The 23,549-nt window shown below is 34.2% G+C and overlaps 2 protein-coding genes across 2 annotated transcripts; one reads left to right on the plus strand and one right to left on the minus strand.

Moving 5' to 3' along the window:
- Nucleotides 1-11,789: 11,789 nt before the first annotated feature.
- On the plus strand, nt 11,790-13,622 carry LOC113236969 (endocuticle structural protein SgAbd-6-like). The gene is made up of 4 exons (XM_026473199.1): nt 11,790-11,810; nt 12,041-12,171; nt 12,665-12,845; nt 13,504-13,622. Exons 2-4 carry the CDS (start codon nt 12,041-12,043, stop codon nt 13,558-13,560), a joined length of 369 nt encoding a protein of 122 aa, XP_026328984.1. The 5' UTR covers nt 11,790-11,810; the 3' UTR covers nt 13,561-13,622.
- Nucleotides 13,623-21,575: 7,953 nt separating this feature from the next.
- LOC113236830 (endocuticle structural glycoprotein ABD-5-like) lies at nt 21,576-23,082 on the minus strand. The gene is made up of 3 exons (XM_026473028.1): nt 23,040-23,082; nt 22,281-22,396; nt 21,576-22,102 (listed from the first exon to the last, which is right to left on the minus strand). The coding sequence occupies exons 1-3, from the start codon at nt 23,049-23,051 to the stop codon at nt 21,913-21,915; spliced, it is 318 nt and encodes a 105-aa protein (XP_026328813.1). The 5' UTR covers nt 23,052-23,082; the 3' UTR covers nt 21,576-21,912.
- Nucleotides 23,083-23,549: the final 467 nt, after the last annotated feature.

A 23,549-nucleotide genomic window follows, 5' to 3' on the forward strand; every position in this document is an offset into this window, starting at 1 on the left:
GTAATTGTTTTTGCTGACTTTAAAGAAGGAGGAGTTCTCAATTCGAGTGTTTTTTCTATGTATGTTGCACGATAACGCATTTGTGAACCGATATCGATGATTCTTTTTGTATTGGAAAGAGGGTACCCCAATAGTGGTCGCATTTAAATTTGAAGACAATATTGCACCTCAAAGAGAAGCAAAATAGGCGATAAATGACTTTTGAGGTCGGTTTTTTAGTACTCTGTACTGAGATTATTATGATATCGAATGACGGGACGAATAAGTCGTGCGCCTGGTAGTAAGCGACGCGCCCGTCTGTAGCAGTCGCAGTGTCACTCAGAGCATTAAATCGCAAAGATCTGAGGGGCACTACTTCTGTGCCCGTCATCCTGGGACATAAGCTGAGTGAGCTAAGTCCTATATGGCTGTAATTTCACCAGCACCCTTCAAAACCGGAACTGCTTGGCGGCAGAAATAGGTTAGATGGCATTACTTCTCAGAAAAAAACCCGCTCACAAGGAGCTTTACTACTATTAAAATAAAGAATAAAGTATGAACACATCATTCGACTTCCATTTTGCCGCACTTTTGATATTTAATAATCTTCATGCTTCCGCGTTTTTGTACTACTATTGATTATTGCTGAGTTTATAATTAATCATACACTAATTTAAATAACATTAACTATAGCGAAGTTAAACTCTTCCGGCACAAGAATACTATTTACTTCGTGCTTCCGGTAAATATTTGTTTTGTGGGCTTATTAGGCGCTGAAAACGTACGACGGATAACAAATGATATACGTTACATTACACTTGACCCGAGTTTTGACCGTAGCATAGCCAAATATCTAATGCATGTATAAACACATTCGCGAGTGGAAATGTAACAAAGTGTATGTGATATTAGTGGACTGTGGCTGCGACTGAGACTCGGCTCGGGCCAGCACGATGTAGCCTTTAGCGCTATGTAATAAAAACACTAAAAATATTTAAAAAATCCATGTGATAAACTCACTTTTGACATTTTTTCCTTTTGGTGTTGTAGCCGATGATGAGAAGATGATTTCTTTATGTAATTTGAATAAAATAGAGGTTCAGCAAATATTGTAGATATATATTCATAAATATTTTTGAAAGGAACGCGACATTATAAATTGTCCCTCTGTCTTTTTTGTGCCAACATCGTGCCACTGCGATTTGATTTTTAAATGTGTTTGTTTACATTGCCTTTGAGATTGATGTATAAATTTTATTAAGCATGAAACAAGGAACTAAATACTACATTTACATATGGTATTTATATATATTATTACATAGGATATCAATAAAAAAATTTAAAAATTACAACTTGACTTGTTTTTGCGACTTTAAACTGATAAATTTTGAATTGTAAATATCACAACAAATAAAGATTTATGATATAAAGTTACGAGTTAATGGTGAAACGATTTCCATCAGGTTGCTATATAATGTACTAACCGAAAACATCAACAATATTTTAGCTTAATTTTGAAAAAACTAAACGTCTCATTATATTGTACGTCAGGCTGTTTTGTTAGCAAGCTGTCCATCGCGGAGTTCCTTTGCGAAACGCAAACTCTAATGAAAAAAAAAACATGTTCCATGTTTAAATTTTTATTGAATTATGGAATTGACAATAAATTGGTTAAAATTATAATCTCAGCACAGAGTACTAAAAAAACCCACTATACAGGACTTGACGCTGGAGATAATAAAAATAGGTTCTCACTACGACACTACTCAAAGTATATGGAGAGAAAAATGCATTGAATGGAAGTAATACCAAAATCAACCATTAAAGCAATTGCTCCTAAATTAAAGTTAGGTGCTATTTATAAAAGTCAATTTTCATGCGTGAACAGCCACCCTTCGAGGTGGATGACTTTCTTCAAAATGAAATGGGACCACTATGGAAGTACCCCCTTTCCAACAAAAAAAGAATAATGAAAATCGATTCACAAATACCGGTTATCGCGTAACATACATACAAAAAAAAGAAAAAAAAAAAAAGAACATACTGTCGAATTGAGAACCTCCTCCTTTTTTGAAGTCGGTTAATAAAAGGAGTTTCAATTACAAATTTTTAACCGACTTTAAAAAAGGAGGAGTCTATACGTTCGGCTGTTTGTATGTTTTATGTAGTTTTATGATATCTTCGTCAATTGTGGACCGATTTGGAAATATCTTTTTTGTTTGAAAGGGTGCACTTTCGTGGTGGACCCATTGTTACCAAGTCAGAATCTGATGAGGGGATCCTATGAAAATCGAAGGAAATCCTCAAATTTTGCAGGCATGTCCGTGTACTCGCCAATTTCTCAAAACCAATTTTGAAAATTCTTCTTTTGTTTAAAAGGGTATACTCTCGAGGTGGTCCCTGATGCGGTTCTGGGTTCGTTTCGGCTATCACAAATTACTAATTAATTTCCGCAAATAAAAGTCGACTTTTCACTTGACACATTACGTGTAATCAACAAATCACCAGCACCATGACAACCAGTAAAAGAAAGTATAAAATGTACAAAGGAGTCCGTAACAGTCCCATTGTCACCAATAAGTCAGAATCTGATGAGAGGATGCCATGGAAATCGAAAAAGCCGATAAGCACCTTTGAGGCCGGATTTTTTTTCACAATTATATATTATTATGGTGGTAATTTATATAGAATGACTGAACTCGAGTGACTCGGTTTCTGTTTTGAGAAATTTTACACTTTCCCATTGCAACATACAACAAACTCAAGACCTAATTCATACATTTTAGATATTATAATCCCGAACGGAATTGATAACTAATTAGGTTTAGACCTTAGAATACTAACGCATAGAAACCTAGTCCGCACACGCTAAGTGAGGCAAATTTGAAGCGCGCCCTATGGGCCTACACGAGCGGGCGGGCCTTCAGTGCTCAAGGTCAACTTGCACCGCGAACAGATCAAGAATTTTAGCTAAAAATGACGAAATGTGCGGTAAATGAGTGTAAAAATACGTCAGATAAACATAAAATAGATACTAACATCACATTCCACAAGGAAGTAACGCGTTTCAACTTGTATTTTTATATAAATATTCACTAAAACCGAAAACTAACCTACTACTAAAACTAGCCTACATGAATTTGATTTTTGCCTCACTTGTAACAGTTCGTTTGATATGAAACTATCGTTCTATGCGTTATTATTCTAAGGTTTAGACTTAGTATGTACTACGCACTGCACATATAATGTATTGTTGTGGAGAAGTGTGAATATTCTTAGAAAAGATGGTTGTATAAACAATGGATGACCCGATGAGTGAGGGGACGAATGAGTCGTGCGCCTGGTGGTAAGAGATACGGCTGCGCATAGCAGTTGCAGTGTCACTTAGTGCTTTAAATCACAAGGATCTGAGGAGTACTGCCATTGCCACTGGGACATAAGTTGCCAAGTGTTATATGCCTGTAATTTCACCAGAATCCTTATTCTTTATAACCGGAAAGCAATAATGCTCAAATTACTGCTTGGCGACAGAAATACTTTTCTGGACGAACTCTTGATCTGCTGATGATACAATGCGCATTGTATACTTATATCGTTTTAAAGTTAAATCAAGTTCTGTTAAATGTAAACTGATTTTTCAAAGTAAGATGCGATTACTTTAAATGACTTGTGATGTGTCAGTGTCAGAGTATCAAGTTTTATAAGAACTCTTTGGTATGATGATTATATGTTGTAATAATATGCCATAATATGTTGCTTCGTTATTCGTCGTACTGAAGTGGCTCATAATACTCGTCTCGTTTGGGGAATGAATACATTTCTGTATTACAGTCGGTCTTTTTTGAAGATACAGTAAAATGCAAGTTCATTGCGAAAAAGTGTTACTCGCTTACGAGCAGCTAGTGATTTCAGTCGATAAATATTCTATCGACTATGGATTGAATATTGGTCACGCCCATAGACCACATAAATACTAGTAATAGACTGGTTAGTGGGCGGGGTCCGCGTTACCTAGCTTATGACCAGACGGTGATATGAGTGTCAACAACGCTTCAGCCGTCGTTCAAATGTGATACATAATTATTTTGTGGAAAAAATAGAAATATGTGCGTTATATCATGTCGTGTAAGAAGCCAAAGTTTAAAAAGTACTCCGGGAGTGATTTCATTTCGTCAATATTTTGAATAATACAATATATATAATTTTGAAACAAAACTATTTTTGCAACCCGGTAATCCGGGTCGCAAGAAAATGATGCATTATACATTGGTTGCTAACCATCGCCACCGTCGAAAGAACAATTCGAATGACGCTTAATGAATTGCTTGCACTAGTGTCGTATTACACTTGGTACTGGGTCCGCGTGTTGTAATCAAATTATCGATATGTAGAAACTGTATTTAGAAACCCGGTTTTGGTTTAGTTTAAATTTTTTTTTATTATAGCGGCACCAATGTGTAAACATAAATTGTTTACAGGTATTAAAAAAAATTAATGTTTAGTTCCAACACTCCCTATAGTTTTTTAATCATAATTTCGATTTAAGTAAAAACGATATATATTAATGGAAAAAAAGGAAATATAAAAGAAGTGGTACAGTGTCGATAATTTTACAATTCACGTATGCTCGTGGAGTATCAAATGAAGACTTTATGAGGTTGGAGATTTTCTTTCCCTTATCTACATGATTCCTATCTCCATACTTGCTTATTATACGTCACCTTCGTCCGCTTGAGTTCTTAGTTTTATCACAGGCATGATTTAGATTTGAAGTTTTTGTATTTATTTTTAGTTTCCCGCCGGATCCTTTTTAAAGGAGAAATGGGCTGAAGCAACAGGCAGTAAAAGCTGGGTACCTACTAAATGTAGTACCATTTGCTATAGGCATCGTATGACGTCACATTAAATTATATATATATATATATATATATGAATAACAACTGAAAATTTCATTAAGAAATAAATAATTTGGTGTGGCCTATAATTTGAGAAGACAATTTATAGGCCACATCTAAATGTGAAAACATTTCTGAAGCATTGTCAGTTATTTTTCGTCAAGTTTTCGTGAAGCAAATGATTCGCTTCTTCGCCTTCGGAAATAAGTATCTTCATTTTTTTGACAAGCTCGTCGACGTTATAGATGTGGTCAGGTGTAGTTCAGTCAGTTCAGAAAGAGGTAATTTAATATTTCAACCAAAGAGGTTGTTTTTAATATTTCAACCTTTCCAGTGATCGGATTGACTTGAAATCTAGTAGGTTAATGAAAGTACGATGATAGTATAATAAATCATTAATACCGTGATTGTAGCATGTAGCTACATATACGCACACGCCTGCGTAGTATCTAATATCGGTTAGTATTTGCGTGTAGTACAACCTTATGCATATTTGGTAACAAATGTGTGCGTGTAAAATTAAAAGTTCCTTTAAACGTCGTTTCCGTATACTCCGTGGTTGATCCTTATTATAGCAAGTATAAACCAATGCTTAGTTCAATATTCCGCTAGTTATGAAACTATAATGTCGATATCAATTAAATGTCACATCCCTATCTGTAGATTGTCAACTTTTTGCTTTTGTTCCAAGAAGTTTATGATCATAGGATTCTTAGCTTTTATGTGACTAGTAATAATAAAATCTTATTAAATCCAAATAAGTTTCAATTCTTTTTGTACAAAAGTTTTTTATTACTGTCTATTTTCCTTTGATAATTTATAACCAATCAAAATAATGTTATTTTAGTACTAAAGTAAGATTACGTTTTAAAATGTGTGCGTGTGGCGACACCGATTTTGATACAAATGTTGCTTGATGCCATTTCCATTCTTTTCTTTCTTCCGTGGTCACGCCCATGGAATAAATAGCCAAACTTATTTCATTTGAATCATCGTCGATCCATTATCCAATTACAGTTCACAAGTTCATTTGAATTGTCAATTATTTTTTTATTTTTTTATTTATTTGTTCAGTCAACAATTGTTACACCAATAAGTTAGAAATATACATGCAAAAGCTTAAAACTAAGTGCACAATCAGTTATAGACCGACACTCCGAATCATCGTCGATCCATTGTCCAATTACAGTTCACAAGTTCATTTGAATTGTCAATTATTATAAGTTCATATATACATATATTATATTTAGAACTATTTTTATAAAAAAAAATAGACAAAAATAGACATTTTAAAGTTTTTCGTTTTTATTCAATATAGATAATCCAATCCGGTTATCCTTATTAAAATGCGTATGAATAAAAATTGATCTTAATACTTGTAGGCCAACTGTCAAATTAAGAATAAAGAAGGCAAAAGCGCAATTAGTAATTGTTAGAACGTCGTAACATTCACAATTCAGTCATTTATTGGCAAAACGTTATCTCCTTTCACAATCTTTCGATAAAACTATTACAACATACAACAACTACATAACTATCGAAAATTTTATTAAAACTGGCAACCCTACAAATGTCATTTTACTCTGTCTTCAAAAAAAGATATAATAAAGATCACAGAACATAGGTTTATGACAAAAGTATAAACATACAATATTACGAAGGTGCGATAGAAGAATCGAAGGATGGTGCTGTTTTATAGGCTTATGACCTCTACTTAATAAAGGCAATCGAGGAACTGGACGCGTCACGATCGATGGCACCTGTTCACGTTTACATGTGATTTAAGTCGTACTAAATAATACGATAAAATAAGGTCCATTGTGTTTAAATGCCATGCATTGATTACAAGCGAGATAAAGACATTTTATGCCTATAACAATTTTACAAATAAATCTAGCCTAGGAAACCTAGGTTAGGAGATAATTTTGCTGTAACGTTTACATAACATGTTAGCCTACGTATTTTAGTCTGTATTTTGACTGTCACCGACTGACATCTCTTGTCTTTTACATCTTTACCGGTGTAATGCCTGTTTGTCGCTTTTTAATCAACCCATGCATAGGTGATTCTTGTTGCATGTTTTCGTGCTATCATTGCAGGGGACTAATACGTATTCGAATTTAAATAAAGTTTTAGTGGCACTAAAGCTCCTTGTGAAAGAGTTCGTCTAGGGAAGTACTGCCACCTTACCTATTTCTGACGTCAAGCAGTAACGTGAGCATTGCTATGTTTCACTTTGGAGGAGTGTAATAGGTTATGGTAAAATTACATACACATGGGACTTCTCAACTTTACGTTTCAAGGCAGTGCTCCTCAGTTCTTTGACTTTAAAGCTCTGAGTGCTCTGAGCGGACATACGTGCCGCTTACCAACAGGCGCACGACTTGTTCGTTCAACCACTTGATATCATAATAAAAATAGATTTGGAAATAATAAACAGAACCGTTTCCTAGTAAATATTTCAAATATTTTTTATGTCGATACAATTCCAACAATAGTTAATTATGTCAACTGAGATTATCAAAATTTTTTTTAACCAAACAAAATTGCTGAAGAGAGAGAAGTTAAAACGTTGGAATATGGCGCACTGGTGTGGACATAGGACTGAATGAGTCTTATGGCAATTTATATTGCAAACGCTTGACGCAAGACGAATTGAAAGTTGAAGACGCAAAACGAACATGAAAGCGCACTGGTATGACATAGCTATACACGTACGGGTTTCATGCGTCTTTGTTAACAAAAGCTGCAAGATGCAATAGTCTTCTATGTTGAAAAATTTACATGCACATTGCGATGGAAATACAGTACTACTGAAGTACACATTCGGTTGATTTTGACAAAATAGACTTTCATATACTAACGGGGAGTACCTCACGCCGATTAAAGATAAAGATAAAGATAAAGATAAATTTATTTCTGTATAAAATATTAACCTAAATACATACATAAATCTTATTAAATAACCTATTATTTACATATATGCGCCAAATTGTCGCAAACAATGAAATTATTTTATGTTTACATTACTTTAATTAAGGTTAGTAGTGCAAATTAATCTAGGTGATATCTAAACTAAGTAAAATTGTTTACTTGTGTCTTAGGTATCTAAATTGGTGAGTGTAACATAACGGTTAGTCAACATATTTTGTTCAATAACAATAAATTACAATAATACATAAATCTTAATTATAATAGCTGGCGTCTTAATTATATTTATATTACTTAAAAACTGATATAAAATTTTCAGTGTCATTGTAGTTAATTCTTTTTAACCATTCTTGTACGGTTTTTTTACATTGAAACTTATTCATAGGATATATAGATAGAGAACGATTTATTTTATTATACAAATAGCTACCAAGAAAGCAAAAGAATCTGTGGGAGTGTTCTGTTCGAAACCGTTCAGGTGAACAAACAATGTCTGCTCGTCTTTTGCTGGTTTGGAGTGATGGGATATATGGTGTTAGTGAATGCTTTTTTATTACGGTTAGTAGTATGAATAGCTGGCGTATTGAAAGTACATCACATTTAGCAAGGAGTTCTGCTGTGGGAAAGCGAAAAGGTCGGAAAGTGCTAACTTTCAGAATGGCTCTTTGTGCTCTTTCTAAATTTAGCAAAGTATTTTTATGGGAGCCTCCCCAAGTCGTTATGCAGTATACAAACAGTGATTGACAAAGTGATAAATATACAGTTTTCAGTAGCTTTTCATTAGCGACATGTCTTAAATTTTTGAAAATATATATTAATTTTCGTGCTCTAGCTGTAAGACTTTCGATATGGGCCTTGAAATTTAAATACTTATCAATTGTTATACCTAAATATTTAATGGTGTTTGTACTGCTTAGTTGAGGGCATTTACAAGTACTTTCCGATAGCGAGCCAAAACAGTTATGAGCTAATATTGTACATGAATTTAAAGTCGGTTGGGTGAGTGAGTTATAGGAAAACGTCATGTATTTAGTTTTTTCGGTATTTAGGGACAGTAAGTTTTTTTTAAGCCAGTTAGTGACAATGTCAAAGCCCGCTTGGGCTAATGTGAAAGTGTCAGTCCAATTTTCAGCACTAAACAATAAAGCAGTGTCGTCAGCATAAGATACTATTTTACTATTGTTTGGTAGGGGGATGAGGCATAAATCATTAATAAAAATGAGGAAAAGCAATGGTCCTACGATGCTGCCTTGCGGGATGCCATATTCGACGGTCAGTTCCTCACTTACAGTGTCACCTATTTTAACGCGTTGAGTCCTGTCAGTTAAATAACTTTTTAGAAGATTATGTGCATGTCCTCTTATTCCTAAGCTGTATAATTTTTCAAGGAGAATTGGAATTGAGACTGTATCAAAAGCCTTTGCGAGGTCTAGGAATATAGCTAAGCACTTTTTTTTTGAGTCTGTGTTTCTTACAATGTAGTCTGTTAGCTCATGCACTGCATCATCAGTCGATTTATTAGATCTGAAGCCGTATTGTGTAGGTGCCAGTAGTCTGTTCTTTTCTAAGTACTTTATTAGCCTGTTATAGGTAAGTCTTTCTAGGATTTTAGAAATAGACGGTAGTATGGCAATGGGGCGATAGTTATTAAAGCAACTCTTATCTCCATTTTTATGGACCGGTCATTGGCTAATCCACGATGGCAATGACTATAGTGTGCGACATGTGTGCGATAAGAATGAGAATACAAATATAATAATAATTATAACGCATACACGCATAGCCCCGCACTATGCAAACCCCGAGTTGCGGGTGCCATGGACACACACATAGACAACCACAAATTACACCCAAACTAACGAGAGAAATAAATGTAGGCCATGCAAATATTTCTCCCAGCTCGGGAATCGAACCTGGGAACTTTGCGTGGTAGTCCGGCGTGGTAACTGTTCGGCCACGGAGGCAGTAAAATACTATAATTAAAAAACTAAAATTGTGAAAAATGTTTCTCCATAACGAACACGAAGTGTTTGCATGGCACCGTTGATGTCTTTTGTATGGTAAATTTATGAGAGTTAAACTCTCAATCATTAATATTTTGAGAAGATAAGTTTGTATATGTTTAACAAAGTAAATAGCAAATCATTTCATTTGAGTTTTAATATATTTAATATTAATCAAGTGTGTATACTTTCAATGGATTAATTTTTATAACAGCGCCTGATGCGTTATTAAAGGCGGTATTGCTTTAAATATAAATTGCTCTGATGTTTTAGTGTCGATTTAAAACTGACATGAATGCGACAGCAGATCAACTTTCAATTATCCGCAACTCATCATATTCGTGTCCAAAGCATGTATTTGCATATTAAGAACTGTCATCATCATCATTAACCCACTATTGCCCCACTGTTGTCTTCTTAAGGAGAGGTTTTAGATCATGATTCACCACGTTGGCCTAATGCGGGTTGGGGATTCCACACGTTTTCTAAGGTTTATCTTTCCTTGACGTGTAGTTTGCTTTAATTTTTAGCGAGAGGTATTGGTATTTAACATTCACAAGCGTAGTTTTAAAATTAAATAATCTCAGTACAGAGTACTAAAAAACCGACCTCAAAAGTTTGTGGATCGCGGATAGTGCGCGAAGCCGGATTCATCCCTTAGGTTGCCACCCTTAGAGGTGAAATATTTTCTTCAAATTTAAATGGAAACCCCCTTTGCAACAAAAAAATAATCATCAAAGTTGGTTCGCAAATCGGCCTGGAGCCATCGCGTAACATACATACAAAAAAATCATACAGTTGAATTGAATTTAAATTGATTATAGATATAGATAGAGATTGTCAGTTAAAAAATAGCAGTAGAGCCCCTGTGAAAGAGTTCGAGGAAGTATTGCCACCTTATCTATTTCAGCCTCCAAGCAGTGATGTGAACATCACTGCGTTTCGGTTTTGAAGGGTGGTTTCGAAGGTGCTGGTGAAATTACAGGCACATGGAATTTGTCAATTTATGTTGCAAGGTGATGGGCGCATTGACAGCGCCCCTCAGATTTTTGCGATTTAAACCTCAGTGTCACTGCAACGCTGCCGGCTTGTTCTTGAAGTCATAAAAAAAGTTATAGGTTAATACTGTACAGAAATTCGAACTATCGACCACTGTTCACTTGTAGAAAAATATTTAGAATGCTCCTTTATACTTTTTATACATATATAAAATTTACAAAAAAAAATTATTACAATTGTGTTGACCAATAAACAGGCGCTTTTGTTATTGACTCTTTTAATTATCGTGTACTGTTGTGTATGGAGATATTATGTAATTAGTTAGTGTTTTGGTGAATATTGGTATTATGTGTGTATATGTTTTATTGAATAATTATATTCTTAAAGTTTCTAATCAACTTGAACCTGTATTCCAACGCCATTATTTTTCCAAATTGCAAATTTAACTATTAGTATCTTTGCTCTAAAATATTAAAAACGAAGAACGCCGCGTTTTGGCTTAGCGACTGTGAGGAGTTAGGGTTAGGTTGCCTAAAAGTTAACGACTCATTCTGGGATATTTCCCGATTGAACAGATAACAAAAAAACATCATTTCCCAAATTATTTGTTTGTCAAAGTTTTGAAAAGTCCCTGCTGGTATTCTTATAATGGAATTTATGGTATATGACGAATTCGACAGTTTGAAAGCAGATGTGTAGTGTCATATTTGTTTATTTTTTACACAAAAATTTTGCCTCAGGACCAACATTACAGATCATGTGTGGTGGTCAATTTTAGCAGTGAATTTATTTAATATTTTTATTTTTTGTGCTTTGTAAGCGCTGGTAATAGCTAATTGTGTATAACACATGTACGTAAGAACCTACATAATAAAATAGCCGTGTTTATGTCTATAATATAATTAATACTATTTTTGTGCTGAATACTCCAACTGGTTACTACAGGGTCAAATAATAAACACGCTTTGAACGTTCAGGTTGTGTGGCCAGTTTCTAAGTAAATGTATTAATTTTGTAAATGTTTTAATCTCAAATTCATAGACTAAATTAATCCATGATATGATCTTTAGAGCTGTAGAGTTGGTGTAGTAGTCTCGCTGGGATTTTCATGATATTTACGTAGCAATATCGATGCATTGGTTTAAAAAGGGAACATGTGTTGACCTTGAAGATATTAATATATTACTAATGAAATGTAGAATTAAAAAAAAGAATTATTTGTTTAATTTTCAGATGTATACAACCATACTATTAATTTTTGTGGCGATCGTGCTTGCCACTTCAGCGCCAGTGAATGACAATGCGCAGGCGCGAATACTCGTATACGATTTCACCAATGACGGGAGTGGAAATTACAAGTTCAGGTAAGATACTTTGGAAATTATAGATTATATAGAACGACTTCCTCGTATTAACTACCTCAGTGGCCGAATGGTTACCATGTTGGACTGCCACGGGTTCGATTCTCAGGCCGAGAGAAATATGTGTATGGCCTATATTTATTTCTCTCGTGAGTTCGGGTGTGATTTGTAGTTGTCTATGTGTGTGTACATGGCACCCGCGATACAGGGTGTCGCTAGAGCGGGGCTATGAGCGTGTGCGCTATTATTATTATTACTATATTTTTCAATTTAAGAAAAGTTTATCAACTCTTGTGTAGCATAGTACAATTTAATGAAAAATACAGATAATAGACGAAAACAAATAAAATGAAAAAGAACAGAATAACATAAGAAGAAGTATAGGAGCAAGAGAGATTTGGAATAATATAACATTTCTACTTTACAAAACTTGTTAAATTGATGTTCACATTGACCTTAGCATTATGGATACTTCATGCTTTCCATTTTATTATAGTTATGAGACGTCAAACGGTCTGACAAGAGAAGAAACTGGAGAAGTAGTGAATGTGGGTACAGATGACGAACACATTGTAGTACGAGGCGTCTACTCCTACGTCGATGCTGATGGTAACGTCCAAAATGTATCGTACACTGCTGACGAAAATGGATATCAGCAATCGACTTCAGGAGAAGAAGTACGTAACATTATATAAGAGCGATATAAAACACGGATATTTATAGTACAGGATAGTCATTCATTAATATCTGTTTATTTCTAGAAGCATAATAGTGAGTACAAATTGTTCCTTATAGTCTGAACAAAATATTATGCTTCTCATTTTATGAACCTTCTGATGCGAGGGGTGCCATTACATTTTATATGAAAATTATTTTTGGCACGCGTATCTAATAAAAACGTCACTCAATTGCGCAGCACCTTGTGAAATTCGCAATGAATTTTTATAAAATAAAAACTACCTCTCAAGTGTGTGGAATAGTTGCCAAATTTTATTGAAATTAAAGTACGTGAAACCGGATTCATCCCATAGTTTCAAGGTTCTTTAAATTTAAATGAGACCAATGTACTGAGAATACTTTCCAATAAAAAAGAATCATCAAAATCGGTTCACAAGTCGCGTAACATATATACAAAAAGAATAACAAATCAGTTGAATTGAGAACCCCCTCCTTTTTTTTAAAATTGATAACAAATATGAATTAGTGAATTCTAAAAAGTAGTTCAAAAATCCTGCAAAGATTGTTTCAAATATCAGACGAGATGTTTTGCGCACTTGACTAAATGGAATTTTTTGTAAAAACTTAGGTTTAATCTAGATACTGTATTGTTTTCAGATGTCGATTCCTGACTATCTACCTCCTTCTGTTGTAGCATCATTGCTAGGAGGATAAATGGATTGATTTTGATACCTCAATATATAACAATACAAAACGAATTGGAATACATAATGATTTTTTATTATACTTTTGTATCATAAAAGACTATTTTGAGTATTTAGAAATTTTTCTACTTTTTTTATACATCATTAACCCATTTATAGATTTCACTGCTGGGCACGGGTTTCCTTTGGCGAGGGTTCAGGCCATATTCCGCCACGCTGGCCCAATGCGGGTTAGGGATATCACATGTTTTCCGAGAGATGTGAACCTTCTTCAGGTGATGTTTTTTTTTACCGTGAAGCTCGTGGTAAATTTCATATTAAACTTCAGATATAAATTCCGAGAAACTCAGACGATAAACTGCGAATCCGGATTCGAATCTACGGCCTCTGTTTGTGATACGGTAGGTCAAACCATTAGGCTACCACGGCTTAGATTTTTTATTAATATTGTTTTATTATTTGAATATTACTGTCATTTAGCAATACATAGGGCACACTATAAGTTTCCGGAACTGGCCAAAAACAGTATTGAAAAAGTAATTACAACATTTGAAAATAGAACTCTTTGACTGTAGAATACAGTTTGTTTCATCTGACTGTCACTTGTTTTCATTTTAGAAATTGGTTGTCTCCATCATCATGGATTTAACACGTGAAATTTTTCGTAATATGATTTTCTACGACTTTAAGTGTAATGCAACAGCTCAGCGGAGCTTCGTTCAGCTTAAAACTGCTACTGGCGATGAAGCACCATGCAAGACGACATTTATAGCTGGTTTGCAGAATTCAAACACGGTCGTGTGAATCTCAGTGACGAATTTCGCGATGGTCGCCCGTCCACTGCTGTGAACAACAAACACATCGATGCTGTGCGCCGTATGATCAAAACCGTCAGGCATGTGACATACTACGAGATTCGGGCTTCTTTAGGCATAGGCATGAGTCAAATACATTCAATAAATACTACACAAACATTTGGGTGTGAAAAAGCTGTGCTCTCAGTGGATCCCACACAATTTGACTGTGGCTCAAAAAACGGATCGTGTCACTTGGTGCAATGCCATGCTTACCACATTCAACGAAGGGGTGTCAAATTTGGTGTGGGACGTAGTAACAGGTGACGAAATATGGATTTTTAGTTACGATCCCAAACAAAGCAGCAATCGAGCGTATGGGTCTTTCGCAATGAGCCGAAACCAACTAAAGTGGCACGCGTGCAAAGTGTCTTTAAGCGGATGATTGCTTCTTTTTTTTAATAAAACTGGACGTAAAAATAACCGTAAACGCCGTATCGTCTCACACCACGATAATGCCGGTTCTCATACGGCCAGACAGACAAATGAATTTTTGAAGGTGAACAACGTTGACCTTATCAGCCATCCCGCGTACAGTCCCGACCCGGTACTTTGTGACTTTTATTTATTTCTAATAATTAAGAACCTGTTACGCGGTAAACTATTTTCGTTACCTGAAAAGGCTGTCGAAGAGTATGAAAAATATGTTTCAGAGATTGTCACGGAGAAGTGGCATAAATGTTTTCCAAATTGGTTCATTCGTATGAAAAAGTGCATTAACGCTAACGGAGAATGTTTAGAGAAACAATAAATTGATTTCTGACCATTTGTAGTATTTTTTTCTTATCCATTTCGGAAACTTATAGTGCACCACACGTACTTTCATATTTCAGATGAATAACATAAATGAAGGATGTAGAACACAAAAAATTGCGCTTTCTTTAATAGTAAAAGAAGTAGTGGAGTTAATGTTCTTGTGCTTGTTTAGTACCATTGGCAGTTTAGCGTTACTTCAATGGTTTTATTTTCATTATCATCAACGGCAATTTTTCTATCGCTACGTGGATGAATATTTGAATATGGTTGATCGTTTATCTTCCTGCTATTTCATACTTAGAGTAACGCCAAAAATGGCAGAGAAGAGAAAGATTTCGGTGACGCTCTTGAGTTTTGTATATTTCCCTATTTATGTCCTTGAATTTGAATACAGTGAAATGAAATTATAATGTAGGTGCTATTAACGAATTCGCGTTTAATAATACATCATATTTTTAAAGTTAACCATACTTGTAAACAAGTTAGAGTAGAGCTCCTCCGTGAAAGAGTTCGTCCAGAGAAGTACTGCAACCTTACCTATTTCTGCGGCCAAGCAATAATGTCAGCATTACTGCGTCCCGGTTTTTGAAGGGTAAGGGTGCTGGTGAAATTACAGGCACATGGAACTTCTCAATTAATATCTCAGGCTGACGGGCGCAGTGGCAGTTCCCCTCAGATCTTTGCGATTTAAAGCTCTGAGTGGCACTGCAACTGTTACGGACAGGCATGTAGTTTACCATCAGGCGCACCACTTGTTCGTCCCGTCACTTGATATTATAAAAAATAATAATTGGAACAGACTTAAAATAAATTTGGTACTTTCCCCTTTTTGCCTCTGATGTACTTGACCAGTGTGTCCAGTGAACGTTCTCTGTCTAGTCTTTACTAATATTGTGCGTGAATTTTATTTGCAGAATAGTAATAATAATATTGATATTTATTACCGGTTTCGTCTTTACTGACATTTCGACCTTTCGACCTGTCTTGGTAAGTGGTATTTTGCAGTCGTAAACGCTAAGCGTTGATGACGTGGAGAAGGTTTGCTTTAAAGAAATTGATAGGTCCCATAATAGATTGGCATTTCAAAACATCTAGCTACCTATAAATAACAGTACTTAAGAGTCTAGGCTGTCTACTTCTTCTCGTTGAAGCCTTCGGTAACCAGAAGCAGTATAGTAAAGCTCCCCGTGAAAGTGTTCGTTCAGGGAAGTACTGCTACTACCTTGTTTATTTCTGCCGCCAATCAGTGATGAGAGCATTACTGCGTTTCGGTTTTGAAGGGTGCTGGTGAAATTACCGGCACATGGACTTACGTCTCAGGGCGAAAGTCGCAGTGGCAGTGCCCCTCAGGTCTTAGGATGTAAAGCTCGGAGTGACACTACAACTGTTACGGACAGACGTGTCGCTTACCAGGCGCACGACGACTTGTTCGTCCCATTACTTGCTAGTGGGGGCGACCTTCGAATATTTTCATTTAATGAACTATTTATTTAAATAATACTAAGTATTGGTACTCATATGTTATATTGATTGATAGTTATTTTTATTGATTATTCTTAAATAATTATGTTGTTGCAATGAGTTTACGCTTCATTCATTTTATTCTTTTATCATGTTGTCAACAGTGCTCTTTGTTTAAGAGGCTGAAATAGGTTAGGATTGGGATTGTTTTCATAAATAAAATTATTGGGTTAAGAAACAATACAATGAGTATCCAACGTATTCGTAATTGGAATTAACGTTGGTGAATCGTTGGACACAGAGCCAAAGCTCTAACACATAAGATATTGAAATTAGTTTTTATTTTATTTTATTGCATTCGTTGAAAACCTAAAATCAAAATATCGAAATAAAATTTTGTTGATTCTAAGATCGTCATTTTGTCTCTTTCTATACAACGTAGGTTGTCTTCGTGTTCATAATTTTAATCTCTGATTCCAAACAATGTATGTGTTGTTTCTAATATTATGAGACGTAAATAGTGACAGAGATTAATGTTCTAAAAGAAGAATAGCAAATGCTTATTTTAAAGTTCCATTCATCGGAAATATCAGAAATATAGACGAAATAAAAGCCATCCATCCCTGGCAAGTCATTAGGCAAATGGGCCTTTTAAATATCGACTCTCGTTTAAGCTGAAATCACAATTTAGAAAGCTGAAATTGTACAGCGCCAATAACTGACCTGTATGTACGTCTTCGTATATTCCAAAAAAATATTCTGTATTTATTCTAATAAAGATAATATCTATAACAATCGGTTTCCATTTGGTTGTGTGGGAAAAACAGCAAAACATCTAATTATGAAACAAACGCAATCACATTTCATCGATAATTAAATATTAAATATGTAATTCTTCAATTTTCGTCCATTATAACGAACGGTCGATTTGAAGTGGATCAATTGACGACACCCATCAATTGTTTAGAATCGGGCTGATCAATCGAAGCGCAGTTGTCACCGTAATGATTTGGCAGAATAGTTTTCAAATAAATTAAATGACATTTCGCCTCTATTTCTGGTTGTATACTCGATGGCTCCATTTAATTGAAAGGCATAATTTTACTAGTTTTAGTAAAGGATTGTTATTTTTCCAAGTAATGATAATTATGATAAAGTATGATAACTCAGTAACATTGACAATTTAACGTTACAATAATTGCTAAAAAGTAATAATTGCACAAAGCTTTAAAACGAATTATTTATTAAAGTCGTAAATAGTCGCATGCACACATGTGACTAGCTTGATGTTTAGTGTACAGAAGGTTAGTATGTTTCGTCAGAGAGATTTTGTAAGCATTTTAAATAAAGGTGACATAACGAAGGTTCTCAAACACACTTGTCCCGGAGGCTGTACGTCGACAATGCTTGAAAATTGCGTAATTTAAAACATATCCTCGACCTGTACTTATAAATGCCCAAGGTTGCCAATTTTGCATTTGATTTTTTATCACAAACTATATTAATTTGTATTTTTTAATTTTTTATGATATTTCAACTGTTATGCAACGTAACTAAGATATTGACAATTTTAAATAGACACCATACTATATTAAACTTTTTCAAGCAGATTGTTAGAGAAATATGTAGTAGTGTTATATTGCATTCATGGCAGCACATAAAATCAACAACATCACTACAGAGAACAATACGAAAACCAAAAACATCAACGTTGATGTAATTTGCAATTGAATTGATAGTTATTTGTGACAATTATCACTTGGTTAAATTTGAAAAAAAAAAATTAAATTTTTAAATTGATAGCTAAATGTGACAGACAGAGGTAAATGTTTTCATCTCTAAAAGGCCTTTACCTTGAATGTTGTTGAAAAAAACTTAAGTAATCATAATCCGTTTCAATAATTCACTTTAATATAAAAGTTGTGAATTATGATGATTCTTACTTAATTATTTCTAAGGTTATAAAAATGTATGCAACGTTTATTTATAGATCAATGCGTGCCCTAACGACATGCCTGTTGGCATTTAGTCTTTACGAAATGCATAGACGTTAACCTAAGTCTGATGTATTTATTACATCTTAAGTGTAAATGAGTCTTTGTAGATGTTTGATTAGGTATAAAATGTGCATCTGGCAACACATTCTTTCGTCATTTTGCAATTTTATTTTATACTAGTTTTTACCCAGTAGCTATTTATATTATAATTGCGAAAAATACACCCACAGACATTTTTTATGATGCCAAGTGAAGCGATGAACAAGTAGTAGGTCTGGAATAAGCGACAGGCCTGCACATAACAGTTGTAGTGCCAATAAGATCTTTACATCACAAAGATCTGAGGGGCACTGCCACAGCGCCCGCCATCCTGAGATTAAGTTAAGAAGTCCCATTTGCCTGTGATTTCACCAGCACCCTTACCTTTCAAAACGAAAACAGAGTATTGCACACATGACTGCTTGGCTATGGGTAAGGTGGCAATTTCCCTGAACGAACTCTGTCACAAAGAGCTCTATAGCAGGTCTATTCTAAAATTTGAAATAGCTCTCGAATACTTATAAGAAATTGTATGATATAAAATACTATAAATCCATAGAGAGAGAGAGAGAGAGAGTAATGCACCATAAAGGCTGTAACGTTTGAAAAATAGCATAATTCTAGCAATGTACAAAAGTACAAAAATTCTTTAAGTCTAGTATAAAAGCAACTCACTAGAGTTGATTTTATTGGAGTTAAAGAAGAAGAAGAAGAAGAGTTAAAGAATAATTGCGGTAAAATATGAAATTAAAGGTAAAGGTACGGCACGGCAACGGGCAAAATATCGTCTATTAAGATACGGCATTTATTGTTAATATCGTTACATATAAAAACATAGAATTCCAGTATACTAGAGAACGGAACGGTACTGGAAAAATCACGTTACGTATGCTGCGACTTTAAGTTGGATTTTTTGTGACGAAAAACTGATTTTTTAGTTTTTATAAATCTTTGTACAACTTTAAATTTATATTTAATCACTGTGTTAAAGTTAATGCAGTGAATATACAGATTAAATAGAGATAATTTAAAGAATAAAAAGGTAACAATAAGTATTAGAAACAGAATAGGGCACTGTTGCTACGTTGTCTATAGATGTAGTTTTCGTTCGCCTAAGTGAAGCTATGGAGGAAGTTCTTTGTTTAAGTAATTTGATGAATGTGTAAAGTATGTAGAGCATTTTATATATAAATAAAACTACTTACTGTCAATGTTGAAAATTTGAGAAAAGAATTAGGATTAGCTAAAAAAAATACAACATTTCAAGTAATGTATTAATAACATAATTGTTACTACTAGCATAAAAAATTACATTAACCGATGTAAAATTTCAAGAATATATTTTCTTTTTTTTTAAATTCACGGTGAAGTAAATATTGCTCTCGGATATGTGTTTGCATTGACGTCTGCGACTGTAATTTTGAGGTACAAACTTTAAACTTAAACGTGATAAAACGTAATAAAAACAGAAATAAGCTTTTTTGCAATAATTAATCACGAATAATAGACTGAACGTTAATTATAGATTCTATGAGGAAACATCTTTAGCACGCAATCAGTTAAGAAAATATGCTATTATGGTTTACGTAAAAAAATAATAGCTATTTATTTTCAGATTTGATACGCAATTAATGACGTATAACTTAGTATATTTGTTTTTAAATATAAAGTCGGAATAAAAATATAAGTTAATGTTTTTGTTATGGGATAATTTTACTTTGTCTTGCGTCCTTGTGATTTGTTACGAAACATTAAATGCTTGACCTTGATCGTGTGTATAGCATATATATCCAATAGCTTTGGTTTCTATATTTATTTGGTTTGGAGTTGATTCACCTGTGCTGTAAGTGACTCATTATAGTAGCTTTCTTTATCATACACCATGATATAATCGTATTAAGTCTATTTACATAAGGTTTTAATTTGTTAACTGAATTTATTTAACATGTTCAGTAATTGAAACAAACGAACTTTTACTATGGGGATATAAAAAAACAGCTGTAGTAATAATGACCATCATTTAACCTAAATGTATTGAACAGCTATTTGGAAGTTAGCTAGTAAATTACAACCATACAGTCATAGGAAATGAAACTATTTTTCCGGATTTAAATGGAGTATGTATGTTTTTTCAAACACACCAACGTTTAAAAAATAGGGTGGTTTGCATTAATATTAGCTATAACTGGTTGACGACTTTACCACCTCAGTCAACCGTGACCATGGGACCTGTAAAGGCCCCGAAACGTTGATTTATTCGAAAAAACAAATATATACTATTTGAATCCGGTAAAATAGTTTCATTTAATACGTGTAACAATCGCGAAAACCTAAGAACTCTATATATAGTCATGTTTTTTTACTGGGACAGTATGGGGAAGTCCGAAATTGTAGTAGTTACTGGAGAACCTTTTTTTATACCATTTGGTATAGTTACATTTTTAATCAAGCGTGAAATTTATGTACAAATAAAAAGATTTTTTATTTTAAGGAAATCGATTCTGTTTCTTGTTAGTGTTATTTTATTGAAAGAAAAAAAAATAGAAATGTGGACTTTTCAACTTACGACTCAGGGTGACGGACACAGTGGCAGTGCTCTTTAGATCTTTGCGATTAAAAGGTCTGAGTAGTAGCGCAACTGTTAAGGACGTGTTAAGGCATGTCGCTTACCATTAGGCCACGACTTGTTCGTCCCATCACGTGTTATCATAAAAACAGATTTTGTTTAATAGTTTCTAATTATATAGTGTAATTTAGAAAGGAAAGTTCTACAAATTCTACCAATTTGTTAAGAATTAATCTTAAGTTCTCAATTGTCGGGTATACTCTCTGTTCATGGAGGAGGTACGGTTGTTGAACGTACTCCTTTATGACTTGACGATGATCTTGGTCACAGGATAACAAAGAAAAACAAATGATTAAAAAAAATATTTCTATTGTGTATAAACATCACGTGCTTCCTAGTACAAAAATGTAAAAGTGTAAAAAAATCATATGACACAAGAATTTAGAGACAGCGATCTTCCATTCCGTATGCGTTGCACTGTTACAAGTAAAATTATTTGTTATTTACATTTTATCACTCTATTTTTTCTCATTCTATCACAATATTATAAAATGTTCTAGAATGAAACAGAGACACTAACTTACAAATAATTCTACTCACAAACACTGAGATCGAAAACGTCTACCGATAAATAAGATTTGTTAGATACCACATGGAGTATTTACAAGATTGGTGAAAAAGGTTCTTGTTTACTTCTTCTGGCCAAGAGAGGTCTTAGGCTGGAAACCGTTGGGTCCTGCGGTAAAGGTGACAGTGTAATGTTTACCGTCAGGAGCAACATACGAGTACTGACCATTGACCGTCAGAGCGGCATCTTCGGATTGAGGGTTGTCGAGTTTACCCTCCTCCTGTCTGGATGTACCATCACTAGTTTCATAGCTGTAAACAAAATTGATTTGTATGAGTACTTCACTACTACGAGTAACAGTATTAAACTTTGTATTCATAATTCAAGAAGGCAGAGTTTCTACATCTGTTTGTTGCCCCATAAAGATTGACTGTTATTTACTTAGTTAAAGCATCATAGATACAAGTAACAGACGTGAAAAAATCTTACGCAAAACTGTATCCGTCAGGTTGCACGTCGCTGTCGAAACGCAGGATCTGTACGTCCTGAGGGTTTTGCTGCGGAGCGCCCGCGCACAACGCCGCTACCACACAAAGGACTGTAACCTGAAAAAAAATCAAAGACGTAAACAATACGTATTCACTGATTTTGTTATAAATAATCTGTAGGCAAGCAAATATTATTTTTCTGCCTTTCCACACAATAATCCGCCATAATTAATAATTTACATGGATGATGTTTAATTCACAATTGCGTTTTCTAGAAAGATTATACGCATATCAGTGTGATAAATATAAGCGGAATTCAGTATTAATGCATTCGCATGCATCAGTACCTGTAGAAGATGTTTTGCGAGCTTATGCGCAAATATCCTATTAGAACTATGTTCTAGGTGTTTAAATATTTTGTTTGTACTAAACTGCATAAGTATATGACTCAAATTATTGGATACCAGTTTATATTAATGCCAATAGTATTTGCCTCAACGGCCACAACAGCATTGTAAAACCATAAAAGTTTACAAGACATCTAAAAAAATGTTAACAGTTTTTAATTACATATTTAAGTGCTAAAGTTTATTTAATTAGTTAACAACATCGTTTGTTTACGACAGATATTACTTTACCACACTTCGAAACGACACTGAAAAATCACGATACATAATAAGTAATAAAATAAAATCTAAATCCGAAACTAGGCTTGGTTGTTTATTATATTTATTTATTTAGAAAAATACAAGCGACTCACGTATTTGAGCATGTTGGTTAGTATTCGTGTTGAGCACAAAGTAACGAATGAGTAACTAGTGTAAGATCGTCATTTTATATATTCCGAGCTGCAGATGCACGGGCTGACATCATGGACCGACGATGGGCCGGCCATTCTCATCTCAAGCTTCTTGAGAGGCTTCGTCGTTTTTTCATCAACTTTGGACGCGGCCACAAATCATGACAATACGATTCATTGTATTACACAATCTCCTTATCGAAAATTGTTACATTAAGAAATAACTTTGACAAATTAAAAAGACCTTAACAAAATATTTTGTAATAATTTTGTTATTGATATGAGAGTAGCATATGAACTTATGACCTAAGAGACCAGTAATAGATTTTCTTTGAAAGAAGTATAATCATCTAATGTAGCAGTGAATGTCAATATTTTCGACTTTAGTCTTAGTAATTAATCAAACACAGAATTATTTTCATTATTCGCACGATGCAGCAGTTTCAAAATGTTCCTAATTGAATAATACAT

The sequence above is a fragment of the Hyposmocoma kahamanoa genome, unplaced genomic scaffold, assembly GCF_003589595.1.
Source record: "Hyposmocoma kahamanoa isolate Upper Pololo Valley unplaced genomic scaffold, ASM358959v1 92, whole genome shotgun sequence".
Lineage (NCBI taxonomy): Eukaryota > Metazoa > Arthropoda > Insecta > Lepidoptera > Cosmopterigidae > Hyposmocoma > Hyposmocoma kahamanoa.